The 21,618-nt window shown below is 42.6% G+C and overlaps 1 protein-coding gene across 3 annotated transcripts in view; it reads right to left on the reverse strand.

Moving 5' to 3' along the window:
• SRBD1 (S1 RNA binding domain 1) overlaps positions 1–21,618 on the reverse strand; it is a 593,419-nt gene that overhangs the window by 253,054 nt on the left and 318,747 nt on the right. For all 3 annotated transcript variants that reach the window (XM_029593347.1, XM_029593346.1, XM_029593348.1), the window contains one exon: positions 9,798–9,889. In XM_029593347.1, coding sequence (XP_029449207.1) covers positions 9,798–9,889 — 92 coding nt within the window. The remainder of the gene's footprint in view (positions 1–9,797; positions 9,890–21,618) is intronic.

Here is a 21,618-nt window from a genome sequence, read left to right on the forward strand (position 1 = left end):
GTCAGACAAATTATTAGCCTGGCCAAGGTGCCTACATCTCAGTTTGGCCCTGAATGCCTTTATAATACTGTCTGTATTAAAGGTCTAATATTGAAACTTGTAAAGATCATTCCCCACTAGGCCTGATGTGGACAATGCTGAACAGATGCCTACATGTCCACCCGGACAACAGAGTTAGTTCATCCTAGTTCATTAACAATGAACTACCACAAAGCACCAATGCTTTTTATTATGTAAACAAGCAAAATGCTGCCAACAAAGTTGCACATATTTGTATATATGGATGACCTTGCCTTGGTAACCCAAATAGTTACTTTCAAACACATTGAGTCCACCTTTAGTGGGGACCTAAATACCATGGAGGAATTTTTCTAAAAATAGTGTGTTAAACCAAACCCCCATACAGCAAGTTACTACATTTCACCTACAACCTTGTGCTACTTGACCCCTACTTTCACAATGACATATACGAATGGGTCTGGACTGCACATTGCCACTTTCTGGTGATCATAAAATGTTAACTGTCAAGATGAAGACAAAGGTCGACCTAAACCAGAAGCTAGCAAACAATCTGGGAAGCATCATCGCTACAGTTATGAGCACTCACCAAGTAATATGCACATGATGTGGGCTAAAAGCTGACATTCAATTTACTGATATCCAATTTAACACTGCAATGCAGTGCATTACTATAATCCTCAAGTCAGCCCCAACACTCTGACTGCCTGTGCTGTCTCATATCACTTTCTACCTGTTCATCATGAAGTAATAATTCTATGGGAATTTTGGCAAATTAAAGAACATAAATATCTCCCCATTCATCAGGACCTCAGCAATCCTACCTTATCTTTGCTTAAAATCATGCAAGCCCTTCTAAACTGTTATATGTGACCTTCAATAATGCAATTTCAATCTTGAAGAAGTCTAGAAAAGAGAAAGGAGGTCCCAGGAAGTCCCAAACATCTTATGAAAGATGCAACACAGACTGTCCTGATTTTATTTATTTATTTTAAATTATTTCTAACCCGCTCCCTCCAAAGTTTGGGGCAGGTTACATAATTTTTGATCTTCCATGTCACTTAAGGGTAATCCTTAATCATATCCCTACAAACCTTTGAAGATGCAGATGCTGGATGCACAAATAGAAAACTATAGCTTCTTCAGTGTGCAACTGTTGCTACCCAGAATACGGAACCTATGACTTCACAAGCAGTTTACAAGTACAAGCGATACACACTGTAAATCCTGATATAGTTGTCTGGCTCAACTATCTAAAGGTAAAGTAATAACTGCTGTATCTACATCAACTATAAGAAAGAAAGATGCTTTATAACATATCACTGAGATCTCAAAATAAGAGTTTTGTAAAATAAAAGTTTCTGAAAAATGACCTCTCTTCAGCAGTCAAGAGGGAATGATCTTTTAAGAAGACAAAGAAATTGGCTCAGGTTGACATATAGGCATTATAACCAACACACAGAAACATCAAATGGCTTTACTTTCCTTAAGATACAGCCAGAAGAAATTATAGTGTGTCCAATCTTTGGAAGGTACTTTATGACATTATGACAGCATTGAATTGTACTTCTCTATCCAAAATACAACCCAAGGGAAGAAATCCTAGCGCATGACAGCTCCAAAGTCCTAACAAGCCCAAAAGCCTATGAGGCATTCTTGTGTAAAGGAAAACACAAGAGGTTTGCAGAACTCTTGAGTATAAAATAGTTCAATGTATTCTGCAATGTGGACAGAAGACAAGTAGATGGGAACCAACAATGCTAAAACCTGTGTTACATGACCTCTCTCTGTTCTCTCTAGTTTATCTTCTCAGAAGGTCTCCCTTAATCATTTATTTTTCTACACTATATATTCACCTATTTCAATACATTTTCACCATCAAAGCATTAAATATCGGTATGAAATGTAACTTTAAAGTAATCTTAGTAACATGACTGCGGTTGTGCACTACATTTCTGAAAAAGTCAACAGGTTGTTCAGAAAACATGTCTAACTAGATTAGAAAATAAAAATCAGACAGACATTGTGTTTAGTTACATACAGTACATTATTCCATTGTAGGGAATATTTTCAAAAGCAGATGACATACTGAGTGTGAAACAACAAAACCTGGATGGAATTTTACAATTTTACAAAACTTGAGCATGGATCAAGTTTTACTGTTGCAGATAAGTCTATTACGAATGAAATTGTTAGATCAATTACAGTAATACAAATGTACCAGAAAGGAATAATGTACTATATGGCATATGTTCTACAAAATACTTTGAGAGACTATTCAGGAAATTGAAAAGTCATGGAATAGGAAAAAAAAAAAAAAAGAGTAGGGCTAAGTGATCAATTTTCTCAATTGAGAAAGGTGGAGGGTTCAAGAGATTTCTAGTGGGGCCACTACTTTCTGATATATTTATAAATGATCTAGAGATGGGAATGAACGAGGTAACCAAATTTGCTGATACAAATTATTCAAATTGGTTAAATCACAAGAAGATTGTGAGAACTTGCAAGAAGACCTTGCAAGACAGATACAGAGATTGGGCATTCAAATGGCAGATGATATTTAATGTGGACAAGAGCAAAGTGATGTATGTAGGGAAGAGTAACCCTATTGATAGCAGCCAAGAATACATAGAATGCTAGGAATTATTAGAAAAGGAATGGATAATAAAACAGAGAATACCATAATGCCTCTGTGTTATGGTTTGTGGGTTGGTGGACCCTTGGCCCGTGGCATGAGTTGTTATAACCTGTGGGGAGAAGCCCCACAGGCCCACACTGACGGGAGGCAAGGTCAGGCATGGCAGGGAGTTCTGGGTAAGACTGTGGAGGGGTCCCGAGGAGTCAGGAGGGGTTCCCCGGTAGACAAGCGGGCTGCTGATAATACCTTGACTGAGACCCCGGAGGGGAAGGCGCCAGGCAGGCCTTAGAGTGGGAGGCTTGAGACTGGCGTGCAGGAGAGATAGCAGAAACACCCACGAGGGGCGGAGCGAGGGAGGTGCGACTGTAGTGATGCAGGCTAACCCATGGAGCAGGGAAGACCTAGTCAGGTCTCCGATGATGACGTAGGTAGACCCTGAGGAGCGGGGAGCACCGGCAGTCTCTGTAGATAGCGAAGCACAGCCCCGAGGAGCGGGGAAGTGCAGGCAGTCTTGTAGCACGTTGGCGTGACCCCAAGGAGCGGGGAGGCGTGGCAGTCACCATAAGCACAAGGACACTGTCCTGAGGTGCGGGACGGTGTCGAGAGTCTCTTGAGAAGTAGAGACACACAGCCCTGGGGAGCGGGGAAGCACTGACAGTCCAGACAGCATGTAAGCACAACCTCGAGGAGCAGGGAAGCGCTAGAATAACTCCCAAGTGGTAAGGGTGTTCCAGGGGGCTGCCACGAGGAGTGGGGAGCCTTGCAGAGTAGGACTTCAGGAAGTGCAGGGCCAACCCAAGGAGCGGGGGAGGCCAGGAGACAAGGTCCCCATGAGAGTGCTACTGGCCCCCGAGGAGCGAGTACCAGACAGAGTCCAAGGTCCAACGAAGTCCAACTGTGTAACCACCGGAACACGGAACAGGAGCTAGTAGAGACGTACGGAACTTGTTGCCAAGTCGGCTAGCTGAGGGCGAAGTTAAGTTTAAACATTTGCTGCTGGTTTTCAAAGCTTTACATGACGAAATGCCTTTTCATATAAGATCAGATTTAAAGATCTATGCTCCCACCCGCCTTACTTCAATCACAAGGAAAAGAAATGCCATCATTCTGGCAGTTAAGGTTATGTGAGACCAGGGACAGAATGCCTCTGTGGTTGTCGGACCAAGATTGTGGAACTCTCTGCCTGGGGGACAGGGTTGAATTAAAGCATTTAGGAGGAAATAAAAGGAATTCCTATTTGAACAGGTGTTGAACGATTAGTGGCTTTTCTAATCGTGATCATTTAATTTGTTTATGATCAAGACTGTTTGAGAACAGCAGATCGTTACAGATTTACTCTCAAACCCTTTTAGTATTGAGATACTGGTAATTTACATATCTTTTGCTGTTACCCCTTTAGGTTTTTGATAGGTAGGACAAAAATGCTTTCAAATAAATAAACAAGTAGCAATAAAACACCCTGATGCAAAATAAAAAATAGGTATTTATTGGATAAACAATGGAAACCATTCTGTTGTCTGTCTTAGATTCTCCACTCTGTTTTTTGGGACTTTTCTGTGCTGACAACTCCTCAGATGTACAAAATATGTATTTAATTTAATTGGAAAAACAACAGCAGCAACAGGACTTGAGCTACAAACATTGATAAATATTGGTTTGCACTCTCTAAGAACCCCTAATTAGCTGGAAAATCCACATCTAATTTTACAATTTATAAGCACAAGGAGGATAACTTTTAAAACTGCTCATGTGTGACCATTTACATGTGTAAAAAGGTGCATACAAAGTTGCTACTGTAATTTATTACCTGCATGGATATGCTAAGCGCCGGTTGTAAAATACAAGTACATATGCCCACACAAATTCATGTGCATATAAAAACCGCAAGCCGCAAAAGATCAGACTTATGCCATTTATCTGGCTAAGTAGTGGTACTTAGCTGGATAAGTCTGAAAAGTACTACTTGGTTAAGTAGCGCTGTTCAGACTTATCTGGCCAAGTAGCACCTGCTGCTACTTAGCCGGATAAATCTGAATATAACCAGATAAGTGTCACTACATAAGTGAGTGCAAATGATATACTCGGTATTTGTTCTTCAGTTTTTAAAATGATACACAAGTAGATTTTACCTGCGTTAATTAGATAAATTTACTGCCCCCCTTCCCCGTAAGTCGGCTTTTACATGCGATCAGGGGATTTTATAACATGCTCGCAGCAATGAAATAACCATTTTTCACAATTAGTCCAACAGTTCGCCCACTCCATTTGCAGCTCATGAAGACCCTCCTGGATCTTCAATTTGAAGTCCCCCCATTTCAACCAGACCCCCTACCCAGTCATTTTTTTTTCATTTTTAAGATGTTTACAATCACTTATACCAGATATTGAGCAGGAATAAATGTATGCAATTAAAAGATTCCTGCACATCACTTTGGCAGGTTGTAAAATAGCCCCACTCCGGAATGCCCTGGCCCGCCCCATTTTACAAGTGCAAACTTGCTCACAGACCCTGATTTATGTGAGCATGTTGTGGTTTTCAAAATAGCATGCACTCGCGCATATGCTATTTTATGTGCGCAAGTGTGAATTTTTACACACGTGTTTGAAAATTCACCTTCTAAGATATAGAAGAGCTGTTTATTATGTAGTGCAGAGTTCTACTAGCCATATTGGTCCTGAAGAAAACTGGAATTTTTGAAGGTTATGTTACTTAAGGAACCAACAAAAAGGTCTGAAAAGCTCTTGACCTACAACATATTTTTCTTTGGTCTATTAAAAGATATCCCAAAATTCCTTGATTTTTAATGGGAAGAAAAGTTTCTTTGAACCTCTGTTTTACCAGGTAGAGGTTCAATTCCTTAAATATTCATAATCAATAAACTCTGTTACTCAGCAACATCCCATTTCAAGAACTTACTGTGATGTTGAGCAAGTTGCATACCTGCAACAAGTGTTCTCCAAGGACAGCAGGATATACATCCTCACTATTGGGTGACATCATTTGACAGAGACCAGTGAACAAGATTTAAACCAAAAGCTTCTAGAAGCTACTAGCATGCTTTATTGAGCAATCTATCTAGATAAATGAGGCTTGACCGACATGCCGCAAATGCACAGTAGAGAGCAGCTCTACTGCACATGCGCAGAACAGACAGCTGTGAGCGACGTGCCGTGCAAGACAGAAACAGAGCGAGAACACGGACACTGCCCAATTCGCACAAGACACCTCTCGCTCGCAGATCCCGGGTGGCCAGGGAAGATGAGAGGAGATGGAAGGAAAAGGGAAGAGGATATTAGTGAGTAAGTAGGAAGGGTAAGAAGTTATGAAGAGAAAAAGAGGGAGTGGAGGAGGGCTAAGGGAGAGGGAAGGGGTTGTGGGAGAGGGATTGGAAGAAAAAGGGAAGAGGATATGAGTGAGTAGGTGGGAAGGGTAAGAAGTTGAGGAGAAGAGAGGAAATGAAACATGTGCCAGAAGGAAAAATATACCTAACTCATCAATTAGTAATTATATTAGAATGTTTTGTAACCGGATCATTATTGGCACTTCTATAACTTTTTTTTTTTTTTTTTTTTTACTATTTGTGCCTATTTTGTAAACCGTTGTGATGGTAAGATGGTAAATAACTTAACGACGGTATAGAAAAGATTCTAAATAAATAAATAAATAAATAAATAAATAAATAATATGAGTGAGAAACTGGGGAAGGGTAAGAAGTTCTGGAGAAGAGAAAAAGAGGGAGTAGAAGTGGAGGAGGGCTGAGGGAGAGGGAAGGAGTTGTGAATAAGGGGAGAGGGGAAGGAAAGGGAAGATGAGAGGGGATGGAAGGAAAAGGGAAGAGGATATGAGTGAGTAAGTGGGAAGGGTAAGAAGTTGTGGAGAAGAGAGCAGCTCTGACCGACAGAATCTCGCCCGTTTGAACGGGCCTAACGGCTTGTTACAGCATAACCCGCATCACTACATTCCATGGGCCACTTCAGTCCTCTCATGGCAATTAACATGAAGGTGAAGAACCAACTCCAAGGGGAGGCAGCAGGATTTGGTGAAGACTTTCAACCTTTGATAACAACTGTTACACATAAGTAACTTTTGGTTTTTCCAAGGACAAGCAGGATAAGTATGGAATACCTAGCTATAGGCTGCCCTGATCAAAAAAAGGGGAAAATACAATCCAAAAAATATTGACAATGGGCACAATCTTTTGGGTGGTTGCAATCAGTCACTTTCTTTCCTTTTTTTTTTTTTTTTTTAGGGCCAGCATGGAAAGAAACATAATGGGGCCAAAGGCAGATGGAGTTGGGTTCTACATCTCAAAAAGACTCCATTGGGAGTCTTTCTCCAAATAGTGAGATGTGAATGTGTGGAGAGAACGACCCTTCACAGCTTTGCAAATCTCCATGAAGGGCAATCTCAGATGGCTCGCTGACATGCCATGGCTCTAACACTGAGTCTTGACATGCCCTGACAGATACAGGCCTGCCTGAACATAACAGGAGGAGAAGTAATCTGCTAGCCAATCAGAAAGGGTGTGCTTGGCAATAGCAGTTAAAAGTTTATTGGGGGAGGGGAGTATCAAAAGAAAATGTTGGATGGACTTTCTAAGGGCCTCAGTCTGATATACATAGAAGGCCAAGTCTCTTTAGCAATTCAAACGGTTCATAAAGTATTCAAGCAGTTTTTATATGGAACAGCAGAAAGGGTCTAGTGCCTTTCCTTTATACTAGAATGCAAACCTTCATTTCTGGCAAACCAAACGGAATTGTCTCTACCATTCTCTTAATAAAATCAGCCACGGAGAGGTCCTCTGAAGAACTTCTTTCCAATGGAGGAGAGGGATCTGAGATCAGACCTATTGATCCTTCGTGATCAGAAAAATCTCCAGATCGGTGCCGTGGATAAAGATGCGCAGATGCCTGCCACCTTTTGGTCCAAGGCCTCCTGGATCCTATTTCCAGTTATTCCTTGAAAAATGATAATGCCAGTACTGATGGGGAAATAGGAGGAGAGGCCACATCTTCCTGGGTCACTTGAGAAATATTAGTAGCTGGCACATGGACCCTTGGAGGCTGTTGTGATTTCCGAGAAAGATGAGAGGATGAGCTGTCCTCTCTATTGGAACACTTTGGATTCAAAGCAGCAGCCAGAACATCCCTACTCTCGCCTTCATGCACCAATGGAGACCAATGCCAATGCTTTTTGGTCTTCGCTCTAAACATGTCAGAGCTCTTTGATGCCAGAACCAAAGAAATGGAACCCTTGTTTTTTCGGGTGGGAAGAGCTAGATGATGGCATACCTACCTAGTCCTTTTCAATACTGAGTGAAATCGATGCCCTCCCAATGTCAATGCACCACCAGAGGACTATGTATCTCCTGGGTCCCTCAAGGCTTCCAAAGCCAATAGCCATGGTTTATCTTTCCTGAACAACTGCTCCATCAGCTCTTGATTGGAATAACAACCTCTAGGGATCATCTTTCCCTATGTGGAACACCCAAGATTTTATAGTCCTCCCCAGACTTCGCACACATCTATCATGGGAATCAGTGATAGAACTGATGCATTTGGATCAGGGGCACCTATTGAAGAAGTTATTGGACTTCTTTACTTTCTGGGACACTGGCTGAAATCAAATGGTACAATTGTAACAAAAACCAGACCGATGCCGCTTAATGCACTAATGTCAATGTACCCAGTGGACAAAGGAAAATAAAAAAAACTTTAAATAGATTGATAAAATGTACCTAGTAAAACCCCTGGCTGCGCGTTGTTTAGGAAAACAGATGCCGATAAATTTGGCGTCTGTTTTCCTAACCAGCGGACGGCTGACACTCTTGGGCTCCCATTATCAAGGAGGCACTTGATAATGGGAGCCTCCTTGATAACACAACCTCTAATTTAAATATTTTATGGCGCCCCTAGGAGGGGTGCCTGGGGGGCGTGTTAGGAAAGCAGGAGCTGACAGTTCAGCGCCCACTTTCTGTGCATAAATATTGTATCGGCCCTTTGTTTTCAAACAGCTGTAATAACTGTAGTTGCTTTTCTGGAGGTACTACTGTGTTTTTCAGAATATAGGGAACACATTTCATTATCTTAAAATAATTAAACTAGCAATATAACCAAGTCAAAAACATTTTGACCATCCAAAAACTGATTTCAATAAAAAGCACAGTATTACCTCTACCTACACTACTGTGCTACACATATTGAGCTAAAAGAAAGTCCAATGAATACAAATTATAACATGCATATTTTATACCTAAATAACCACCTCCTTTTCTCATCTATGCCAGCAAGGCCCAGTCAGAGAGCACCAAGCAGAAAAGAGGCATGTAAAAAATATACAAGTCATATTACATATTTTGCTCAATTTATATTTATAACAGACTACTAAAGATTCAGATTTCACAGGAAACATGTGGACAGTTCCCATGAATGATTTCATTGCTTAGCAAGCAATCATATGCAAACTATTCACATACTGTATACATATTCTCACAAATATTTGCACCAGAGACACTAGCACGGTTTTTATAGTGAGAGTATTGTTATTTCCATCAAAAATGGAAGCTACTTCAAACGTCTCCCTCATTCCCATTCCTTCATGACTGCACCATAATTTCAAGCATGCAGCACTACGTGATTTTGTTTTTGGGTAACGGACTGTTGCTACTTTAAAGAAACATCAAATGTGATTTTTTAATACTGCAATAAGAACATGAAAATTTGCCACACTGGGTCAGACCAAGGGTCCATCAAGCCCAGTATCCTGTTTCCAACAGTGGCCAATCCAGGGTCGCAAGTGCCTGGCAAGATCCCAAACAGTAAACAGATCCCATGCTGTTATTAAACAGTGATAAGTAGTGGCTATTCCTTAAACCTACTTGGTTAATAACAATTTATGGACTTCTCCTCCAGCAACTTATACAACTCTTTTTTAAACCCAGCTTTGTTAACTGCCTTAGTCAATATCTTTTTCAATTTCGCATGTCCTGCTTTCTAGTATGAGGACATTTTTATACCTTTATATTATTCCATGTATTTTTGAAATAATAGTCTGTCCCAAGTCTTTAATCTCCAGTGTTGTAGATCATTTCAGAGAAGCCCTTCAGTTATGTAACTTGATAGCAATTACAAAATTTCATACCTGCACTTCTCAGGTTCGGGTCCAAGTCTGGCATCTCTTTGGCAGCCTCTGGACTTACACTATAGATAGAGGCTCCTGCTTCATTGACGATGCTACAAAATAAAAACCATCAATTATAACAGAATTTGAGGAATGTGTATCATTTCACATATATATAGCGTAATCTTGGTGTTATAGTAGACATCAAATTAGATATGCAAAGTCATATAAGATCTGTCGTAAAATCTTCATTTTACAAACTCCATTTACTAAAACATATCAAACCTCTACTAGATATATCTGCATTCCAAACAGTTCTTCAATCATTGGTATTGACAAGTATTGACTACTACAATTCCCTTTATGAAGGACTCCTTTAATCTACAACACTGCCACTTCAATTAGTTCAAAACGCAGCTGCACGGCTATTATCCTACACAAAATTACATGAACATATTTCCCTGATTCTTTTTAGCCTACACTGGTTACCTATTAAATGGCGCATGCAATATAAAACGTTATCAATCTTACACAACCTCATTTATAACAATAATACTTGGCTGTCTGCCAGTTTGCACATATATTCTCTCCCGAAATTTAAGATCTAGAAACCAATTGCTGTTGCAAGTGCCCTCCCTCAAAACTACCAGGCTTGTAGCAACGCATGAATGCACATTTTCCATCGCAGGACCTATCCTATGGAACGCCATACCTCTAACTCTTAAATCCATAGGCAATTCCAAAGAATTCAAGAAGCCTTAATGCATTTCTTATTTAAACAAGCTTTTACTGATTTGTGCAACCAAAATGATAAAGGGGATAGAACAGCTCCCCTATGAGGAAAGGCTGAAGAGGTTAGGGCTGTTCAGCTTGGAGAAGAGACGGCTGAGGGGGGATATGATAGAGGTCTTTAAGATCATGACAGGTCTTGAACGAGTAGATGTGAATCAGTTAGTTACACTTTCCAATAATAGTAGGACTAGGGGGTATTCCATTAAGTTAGAAAGTAGCACATTTAAGACTAATCGAAGAAAATTCTTTTTCACTCAACGCACAATAAAGCTCTGGAATTTGATTTGAGAGGATGTGGTTAGTGCAGTTAGTGTAGCTGGGTTCAAAAAAGGTTTAGATAAGTTCTTGGAGGAGAAGTCCATTAACGGCTATTAATCAAGTTTACTTAGGGAATAGCCACTGCTATTAACTGCATCAGTAGTATGGGTCTTCTTAGTGTTTGGATAATTGCCAGGATCTTGTGGCCTGGTTTGGCCTCTGTTGGAAACAGGATGCTGGGCTTGATGGACCCTTGGTCTGACCCAGCATGGCAATTTCTTATGTTCTTATGATCCAGTTCCACATTCTTAGCCCTTTTTAATTATTTTTAAAGGTCATTTTCTACATTTTATTGTCAAGTTTCTAGAATGTTTTATTTTTTGTCTTAGGATTTTATGTTAATACTTAATTATGAATGTATTCTGGTAACCCACCCCAAACATTGATGGGTACGGGAAATAAATCCTTTTAAATAAATAAATTAATCAAATAAATAAATAGCGAAAACTGCAAAGCACTGCTCGGTTAGTCTGGTCTACAACAGCCTGTGTGTGTGTGTGGGGGGGGGGGGGGTTTCCTGTGCCTATATGTGTGGGTGTCTGTGGGTGTCTCCTGTGCCTGTGTGTACGTATGGCAAGCCTGTTTTCACATGTGCAAGCCTTTGCGCACTTGTATGAGCACATGCACGCTTGCATGAGCTTGTGTGCGCGCCTATGCCAGTCTGTCCCCTGTGTGTGGGAGCAGGCTTCCTCACAAAGCAGATAAGAAAACATTATCCAGCGTTACTCCAGTTATCAAATCAATAACAGCCTATATGAGTGTGCTTGTGCATGGGTTCGTGTGCGCAAGCCTACGCGAGCACCTATGTGTGTATGCCTATGCCTGCCTGTCCCTGTGTGTGGGACTGAGAGAGATAGGACTTTGCAGACAGCATATTAGTGAACATTACCTGCCGCTGTTCAGGCTGTGTGGTTAATAATACGCACTGTGTACACTCCTGTGTGTTTGTACCTCTACCTGTGTGTCTGCCCATATGAGTGTTTGTATCTGCGAGTGTCTGTCTCTATCTGTGCCTGTGCAACGGTGCTTTGCAGATAGAGAATATTGTCTTCGCTCAGTGCAACTTCCAAGTGCCAAAAAGATTTATTGGGAAACATAATGGAAAACAGGTACTTTCAAAGACAAATAAAAAGTCATACATAAAAATATTTATAATAGGAAAATTGATCAGGGCACAAAACAGTTAATAAAAGTAGTGACTTGTGCTCAAGTACTAAAATCTAAAAGGTGAATTTTAAAGACGGCACATGCCAAATTAGGGAAATGCATACTCGTCAGGTTGGCATGCGCCGAGCAAATTTTAAAAGCTCCCAAGATGAGCATGTATCTCCCGCAGCACGCACATCTCACTTGTTTCCAAAAGGGGTGGAATGTGGGCAGGCCATGGGTGTTGCGGGGTATGGCTAAGATATGTGCATGTAAATACTTACGCACACTGGCACATGCCGAGGTCCCCTGCCGTGTAACTTTACTTCTGCTAGGGATCAAGTGTACATTTAAAAAAATGTTAAAAAAAAACAGAGAGATCTAAGAGGTTTAAAGAGTAACGGCCAAGTGGGCGGGGAATACAGGCTATCAAACTAGGGTAGTTGGCAGGATCTAGCTGGTAACTGGGCAAACTGGTGAACAAACAGGTAAAACTGGGAATGGCATTGGCGCGCGCCTCTTTAAAAATACTCCGACTTTCACGGTAGAAGGGAATTTGCATGCACATGCCCACTTAAAATTGAGCGCATTTGTGCGTGCAGCCATGCTATTCTATAACATGTGCACATATACTTGCACATGTTATAAAATGGCCGCATCGCTGGGCATGGGCCAATGCAGGCACGCCAACGTGCACCATTTTAAAAATTACCATCTAAATGTCTGAGTTAGCTAGGATTCTGTTGAATTCATAACACTCAAGCCACAAAAAAAAAAAAAAAGAGCAAAAGAAACTCTCACAATCTAAATATCCAAAAATCCAAGTGGTTTTAATATCAGATGAAATAGGAAACAAGAATTTGATATCATCTGCATACAATCTATAATGCAAACCAAGACCTGAAAGCAATTTACAGATCAGACTGAAGTATATGTTAAAGTAGCAAAGAGCGAAGAACCTTAAGGTACACCAGATGAAAGTGGAAACTAATCAAAAGTCAAAGTTATATCTAACTTGTTGCAGATGATCTGATAGATAAGAATAAAACCACGCTAAAGACAGTCCCAGTAACCCTAATTTCCCATAAAATGACAGTAACATACAAAGATCCAGGGCGACTGAGACACCAAAATAAAGTCAGGCCAGTATCAAATCCCCAGCAACAAATATCAAGGCTAGAAACCATTAAAGCCTTTATCCCACACAGAAAGAAAGAGTATCACTCTGAGTAGATTGCAAGGGTCAATTAATCTTTATGAATAGACATTCACTACATTATAGTCATCATATCACATGAAAACATGTTGCTATCCCCAGTTTATGTGAACAGTGGGAAAATTTTGTACAATATGACAAAAAAACTGTAGCTAACAAATGAATTTTAAAGAGTTATGCAGGGGGGTGCACATGTTAAAATAGCTTATACATGTATAAGTAGCATGTATGTGTGTATATCATTTTATATACCTCATATAGATGAAGTACTGCACATAAATTTTAACAAATGTTCCAAGAAGAGGTAAGAACATACACAATTTGTTTTTGCGGAGGTATATGTGCATATATTACCATACTTGTCCAAACACTTTCTTCTACACCTGACTTGCACAATTGAAAATCGGACATGTCTTTTGTGTGCAGTTTTTTGGGTGAGAGGTCTGGGTGAACTGGTGGAGGTTGTTAACCTCCACCAGTTCACCCAGACCTCTCACTGGCATTTCCAAGTACTCATTCTAGTATTTTTAGAACGATGAACACACTTACCTTAAAATACACCTGCCTCTGCTTTCAATTCTGTTATTACACACAAATTGTTACAATAATTTTGTGTGTAAAATATACGCATATGTTCTTAAAATGGATAGAGAACGTATACGTGGTCCTACATTACAAATATAAGCACATATCACAACATACTTTCAGTATAGAAATGCATGGTATTTTATAAATCATGCAGCTTCGAACACAGAGTTTTATATAATACTAGCATACATTTTCATGCCTCTACTGAGGGGCACAAATGGGGTAATACGAACATTTTTGCCAGTTGGTCTGTAAATGTGCAGAGTTTTAATAAAATAGTTCACTAACTTATTGTGATTCTATCCTTTAAAACAACTTTGGTAAAAGAAAAGCAAGCTATAATTATGCCTATTAGTAAAAGACTCTGCACACTAAAAGGAAAGAAATTTAAAAATGGAAAGATTTATAAACAGTCTCTTTCTGATAGACTTTCATCCTATTAATCTGAAAGAAGTGATTCCGTTTAAAGTATGACGGTAACTTTTTTTCTGAGAATCTTATTTAAACTGCTCTTTATGAATTAAAAAACAAACAAAAAAAAAATCAGAAAATCATCAACAGCCTTGATTCAGACTTGTACATCTTCATTTCTCTAATCTATATGTTTAAACCTCCCACATTATTATATATAAGGCTATAACAAGCCTGCACACTACATGGTTGACACGGAAGGGAAAAAAAATCAGACATGATAACATTTTCTTTTTTCAATAATTTTTGTTAAGCCTTACATGACAATTTAAATGTTGTACTAGCACCACCTAGTGGTGCATACAATTTTGCTTAAAAAATGAATTTGAACTTCCTACTAGCGCTCTTTTTCTTTTAACATTTTATAAAAAAATAAATATATATGTGCAATAAACATTTTTCAAGTACATTCATTTATGGCTACATGTATACACATATATACTGAAAGTATCAAGATACATTTCAAATCTTTTCCATAGGAAAAAAAAAATCAAGTGATATAATCTCAAATGTATTCACTACAATGCATTTACGTATTTTTGGATAAGATGAAATTTCTCTATAATCTATTTCATATGCATTTTTAAAATCATTTTTATTTTATATTTTAAATATTTATTTCTCACTCTATCATCCATTCTAGGCAAGATACAACATTTGAATAAAACATTCATAAAATGACAACTATAATCTAGGCAAGCAAGGTCTCCTCACAACCTTTGTGCCCAGATTAAAAAAAAAATGATAAAATCAGCTAAGTTAAATAAAATCAAATTTTATTTATAACCCACTTTTCCTGTAAATTGAAAGAACAAAATGCATTCATAATTTGCTTTATATTATTTTTTGATTTCCCTGCCTCTGGGATTTTTTTTTTGGGTCCCCTTCTCCTCCTACTAATGGCCTAAAGTAAGCATGTACATATGAAAAGATTGTTCCCGTTTTGCTCTATGTAGATTTTGTAAATTTGTTTCTTTTACAGTGGTTATGGAAAGTCTTACCCCCACCCCCCACCCCCTTTTCCTAAATGTTCATCTTTTGTTTCTTTCAAGTCTGTTCCATGTATATTATACCCTATAATTGCCAACTGAAAAATATATTCCAGAATTCCTTAGGAAATTAAGTAGAAATAAAAACACAAAACAGCTTGATCGGACAAGTCTGCATCCTCCTTGTATGTCTGTAGCAAGCCTAAATACTTACTTAAAACTCTGATATAACCAATCACTTTCAAAAGCACACACCAAATGAATTGGCCCCACCTACATTAAAACTGTACTGATTCATATGATAACAGGATAAATTCAGCAGTTCCTATCTCTCTGCTAGGAGTGCATGTCAAGGCAAAACCCAACCAAGAGCTCCAAGGAGTTGTCCAAAGAATGCTAGGATAAAGTTGTGGAAAGGCACAGATCTGGGGATGGGTATAAAAGAATGCAAGGTCCTTGAATATCCCTTGGAGCACAGTCAAGACAATTATTAAGAAGTGCAAGTTGTATGGCATCCCAAAATCCCAACTAGATCAAACCATCCCTCCAAATTGGTTTTACTGTAGGAAGTTTGTGTTAAATGAGTCTGATTTGTTTGATTGAGCAATTAGAGAATTAGATCTAGGATGAGCACTTGATGCGATTTATCTGGATTTCAGCAAAACGTTTGATATGGCCTTGCATAGGAAGCTAATGAAGGAAATGAGAAACCTGGGAGTTGATCCCAAGTTGGTGGAATGGATTACAAACTGGTTGACTGACAGACAGTACATGGTGGTAAATGGAAGCTACTCTGCACACAAAAGGGTAATAAATGGCATGCCTCTAGGATCTGTTTAGTGCCTCGTTCTGTTCAATATGTTTGTGAGTGATTTGCAGAAGGATTAGAAAGAAAAATGTATCTATTTGTGGATGGCAATAAGATCTGCAACAAAATGGAAGGAGGAGAAGTTCAAGGAGTGGTCAAAAGTTTAGCAGCTAGAATACAAGGCCAAGAAATAGAGTCATGCATTTGGAATGCAGTAATACAAAGGATTACATGATGCTGGAGCAAAAGACTGTCCTAGCGTGTAGCCAGATGGACTCAGGACCAGTGGGTTATGTGCTCCTCTGCTAGCAGATGGGGGACAAAGTCAGATTTCAAAGCTGACATCACCCTAGATATACCCTTGCAGTGACCTCAGCTCCTCAGTATTTCTCCGTTTCCCTAGCAGATGGAGACACTATCCTCTCGCTAGCACATTGCTAGCGGGATTATAAAAAAAAAGAAAAAGGATTTTCAGCTTTAAGAAGAGAAGCCCCGCTCTTCTGCGGTGATACCTAACGGTCCCTCCCCCAGTAGAGAATCCTGGAGGTGATTTCCGATCCCTCAGAAGTGGCTCGGTCCAGTACCCGGTTTCCGGCGGGGACTTAGCCGCTGAAGCGGCTTAAAGGCAGTGGGTGCAAAACCGAGCACGGCAAGGAAGGCCAAAGCCTTTTCCCCCTGCAGCGAGATACCATCTCTGCACTCAGCCATAAGCGCTGAAACCAGGTAAGTTCTTTAAAATCTTAAACCCAGAGAAGACAAGGGACTCCAGCGACCTTTCTCTGGTCTCCTTTCTCGGAGTGCCGTACCGGCGAGGTAATAAGAGGGGGCTCCGAACAGGCTGAGCAGGCACGATGGGCTAAGCCCCGTTTTCAGCTCCCAGACTTAGCCACGTGGTGATCCCAGCAGCACCATCTTGATTGCGGTGGGCTCCGACACCATCTTCCCCCCCCCCCCCCCTCTTCGGCAGTTGGTACGTGCAGGGCAGGCCGGCCTCTTGGGCACACAACGGGCGCGTTTACAAACACATATCCACGTGCACACAACGGCGCGCATAACTGCGCATACAGCCACGCAAATCCAGGCGCATCACCTGTGCGCACCGGATACTAGGCACCCATAGATCATGGCCCCAACGGCAAAGAAGCCAAGACGACACTCCCTTTGCACGGCCTGCCACATCAGAGCAGCACAACCCAACCTGGAGTCCTGCCTGTGCCAACAATGTGAGGAAGCCCAGGGAGGAATAGAGTGTCAAAAGTTTTCCAAGTCTGGACCATCCCATTCGGAGGACGGGTCCGCAGGGACCTTATCCAGCAGCTCCCTGGAGCTAAGCAATTCCGAGGTGATCCCCCTCACCGCTAGAGGGCCCATCGGTAACTCCTACTACAAGGTATAAGCATGGACTCAGGGGCCTTCTCTTGGTTGGAATTTTTCCAGGGACTACAAGCCTTTGTTCAGGCGCAGTCAGCCGCGGTCCCAACCCGGGTAGAACCCCAGTCGGGAGCACCTGATCCTCTCAGCCCGGTCCAGGGGCCTCGAGACATGCCTCGCCTTACCAAGAGTTTGCCTGACAGGGACCCAGACAACACAGATGACAATGAGGGCTCTCTGGAAGAAGGGGAAATCTCTCCAGGCCTGGAAGCATACAGAACCATGCTTTGCTTCTTCCACAGGGATGAACTGCCAACCCTGGTCTCTCAAACTCTGAAGACTCTGGGGATCCCAGGCACGGACCCTATGACAGAACCAAGGAAGAAACCCATCTTGGTGTCCCTTCGCAAAGGCTCTTGCTATTTCACGATGCTGGAAGCCATCCAGGAACTGATCGACCTGGAATGGGATGCCCCGGAGGCGAGCTTTAAAGGAGGGCGGGCCTTGGAATCCTTGTACCCTCTAGAACCTGCGACCAAGGAATGCCTGAGTTTCCCAAAAGTGGACGCCATGGTCTGTGCCACCTCGAAGCGAACGACCATTCCCACTGAGGGAGGGACAGCATTGAAGGATGCTCAAGATAGGTGATTAGAATCCATCCTTAAGCAAGCCTTCGACACGACAGCTATGACACTGCAAATTGCCTCTTACTGCGTTCTGGTGGCTCGCTCAAGCTTGCTCCTCTCCAGAGAAGCCGATATTTCTGCTGCGGTTGCCGGAGAGGCAATTGAACCTGCCCCAGCCTTCCTGGCAGATGCAAGCTCAGACTTGGTTCATACCTCAGCCAGAGGAGTAGCCTCAGTAGTAGTGGCAAGAAGGCAGTTATGGTTGCGGAACTGGTCTGCAGACGCGACCTCTAAAGTAAACCTCACAAGAATGCCCTTTAAGGGAGCCCTCCTATTCGGAAGCGAACTAGAGAAGTTAGCCAGCAAGTGGGATGAATCTCCAGTGCCTTGGCTACCAGAAGATAGAGGAAAAAGATCCCAGCACCCTTCCCCCAGGAGGCCTACGGGCAGAGGCTCACAATGTTTCCGACCCTATAGAAATTCATCATTCCAGGCACCTCAACCATCCAGGAGGTCTCAGTCCTTTCGGAACTGACAACCCAAGAGAGGAACAGGTCCGGGGGCAGGATCAACCTGAGCTTCCCAATGAGGATGGGCTGACCCATCCACAGAAAGAGGAAATAGGGGGTCGACTCTCCCTCTTCTACCAACGATGAGTCGAGATCATGTCAGACAAATGGGTACTAAACATCTTACGAGAAGGCTACTCTCTGGAATTTCACAGCATACCTTGGGACAAATTTATGATATCACCCTGCCACTCCCACCTCAAGCAAATGGCAGTGGAATCCATACTGAGAAGACTACTAAGTCTGAAGGCTATAACTCCGGTACCTACGCCCAAGAAAGAGGGGTCATTCTGACCCATCCTGGACCTCAAGAACATCAACCTACACTTCCGCATGGAAACTATCCGCTCAGTAATAATGGCAGTGCAACCGGGAGACTTCCTAATCTCCCTGGATCTCTCAGAGATCTACCTTCACATCCCAGTCCATCAAGACCACCGTTTTCTACGTTTTGCGGTGCTGGGCCACCATTACCAGTTCCAGGAGTTACTCTTCGGCCTGGCAACCGCCCCCAGAACATTCTCCAAAATTATGGTGGTCGTGGCAGCAACACTGAGGAAGGAAGGGATCTTGGTACATCCTTACTTGGACTGGCTGATCCGGGCAAAATCTTCAGAAGAGAGCCTGCAGGTGACCAGCAGAGTCAAGAACCTCCTGCAGGAACTCAATTGGGTCATTAACACAGTCAAGAGCAGTCTGCGGCCCTCTCAGTCCCTAGAGTACCTGGGTGCCCGTTTCAACACCAAACAGAAAAAAGTCTTCCTTCCTTCCCCGAGGAATAGATACCTGATGGAACAAGTACGCCATTTAATGAACACTAGGCGCCTCAAAGTGTGAACTACCTTCAGGTCCTCGAGCTCATGGCATCAACTCTGGAAGTAGTACTGTGGGCAAGGGCCCACATGCGGCCACTCCAACGCTCCTTACTATCACGCTGGAATCCACTGTCCCAAGACTACTCTATTCACCTCCACTGACCAGCAGAGGTATGTTCTCAGCTTCAGTGGTGACTACAGGAAAGCCACCTAAGCAGAGATGTAAGCCTATCCCCACCGAACTGGATCGTACTCACCACAGATGCGAGCCTCTGAGGGTGGGGAGCCCACTTTCAGGAACTGACTGCCCAAGGACAATGGAACAAAGAAGAGGCAGGATGGAACATAAACCACCTGGAAGCTTGAGCAGTCAGTCTAGCGTGCCTGCGATTCAACCACAGGCTCCAAGGGCAAGCGATTTGAGTGATGTCGGACAACACAACAACGGTTGCCTATAATCAACCCCCAAGGAAGAACCAGGATCCAGCAGGTGTCTCTGGAGATAGACCCCCTCATGGCATGGGCGGAGGTAAATCTACAAGGGATCTCGGCCTCACACATCGCAGAGAAAGACAATGTCTCATCTCAGTTGACTTCCTCAGCAGAGAAAGCCTGGACCTGGGGGAATGGGCACTGTCGACCAGAGGCTCCCAATTGATAGTAAATCGCTGGGGCCTCCCAGCCATGGACCTATTGGCCACATCTCTCAATGCCCAAGTCTCCAGGTTCTTCAGCCGCAGATGAGAGCCACAATCCCAAGGAATCGACACCCTTGTCAGACCTGGCCAGAGAAGGACTTACTGGGCAAGGTCATCCGCAAGATAGAACACCACAATGGACTAGTTCTACTAGTGGCCCCGGATTGGTTAAGAAGCCCATGGTACGCAGACATGCAAAGACTCCTTGTGGGGAGCCCTCTGTACCTACCTCCACACAGGGACCTTCTCCAGCAGGGCCTGATCCTTCACGAAGATCTGTCTCGATTCTCTCTTACGGTCTGGTCCTTGAGAGGACTTGCCTGAAGAAGTGCGGTTACTCGAAGGCCATGATTACCACCCTGCTCCGCACGCGAAAGTTCTCAACATCTCTGGCATACATACGGATCTGGAGGATATTCAAAGCCTGGTGCGAGGACCGCGGGGTATCCCTTCAAATGACCAACATTCCCATGATTCTGGAATTTCTACAGGACAGTATGAAGAAAGGGTTGTCACTCAACTCCTTCAGAGTTCAGGTAGCAGCCCTCTCCTGCTTCAGAGCCGAAGTGAACGGAATCCGTCTGTCAGCTCATCCGGACTTGGCCCGTTTCCTAAAAGGAGTTAAGCAACTTCGACCACCCCAAAAGTGGCCAGTCCCCCTATGGAACCTTAATCTGGTATTGGACTTTCCAGCATGGGCTTCCTTCAGACCAATGCGCAATTTGTCACTACGCCTCTTAACATTGAAGATGGTATTCTTGGTGGCAATATGTTCAGCCCATCACATCTCTGACTTACAGGCACTATCTTGTCGGGACCCGTTCCTTAGGTTCACTCCAGGAACAATACAGCTTTGCACTGTCCCCTCCTTCTTACCGAAAGTAGTCTCCAAGTTCCACTTGAATCAAGCCATCTCCCTACCATCTCCGGAGGAACATAAGGACTCTGAAGACTTCTGCCTTTTTCGCCATCTATATGTTGGCAAACTCCTGATACTGTACCTACAACAATCAGAACCGGTGCGCAAACGGAGCGCTTGTTCATTCTTCACAGCAGGAAGAAACAAGGCAAAGCGGCCTCGCGAGCAACCATAGCTCGCTGGATCAAGGAATTAATTAAGGCGGCCTACATAGAGGCAGGGAAGCCTTTGCCCCTGCAGGTTAAGGTTCACTCTACTACAGCCCAGGCAGTATCCTGGGCAGAAGGCAAACTGCTGTCACCTGCCAACATCTGTCGATCTGTCGAGCGGCAACGTGGTCTTCCCTACACAACTTCTCCAGATTCTACTGCCTGGGTGTCCAGGCTAGAGAAGATGCTTTCGCAAGAGCAGTACTTAGCGGGCCTCGGGCAGCCTCCCAACCTGTCCGGGAGTAGCTTTTGTACATCCCACTGATCCTGAGTCCATCTGGCTACAAGCTAGGAAATGGAGAAATTA

Source organism: Rhinatrema bivittatum, chromosome 3, assembly GCF_901001135.1.
Source record: "Rhinatrema bivittatum chromosome 3, aRhiBiv1.1, whole genome shotgun sequence".
NCBI classification, from domain to species: domain Eukaryota; kingdom Metazoa; phylum Chordata; class Amphibia; order Gymnophiona; family Rhinatrematidae; genus Rhinatrema; species Rhinatrema bivittatum.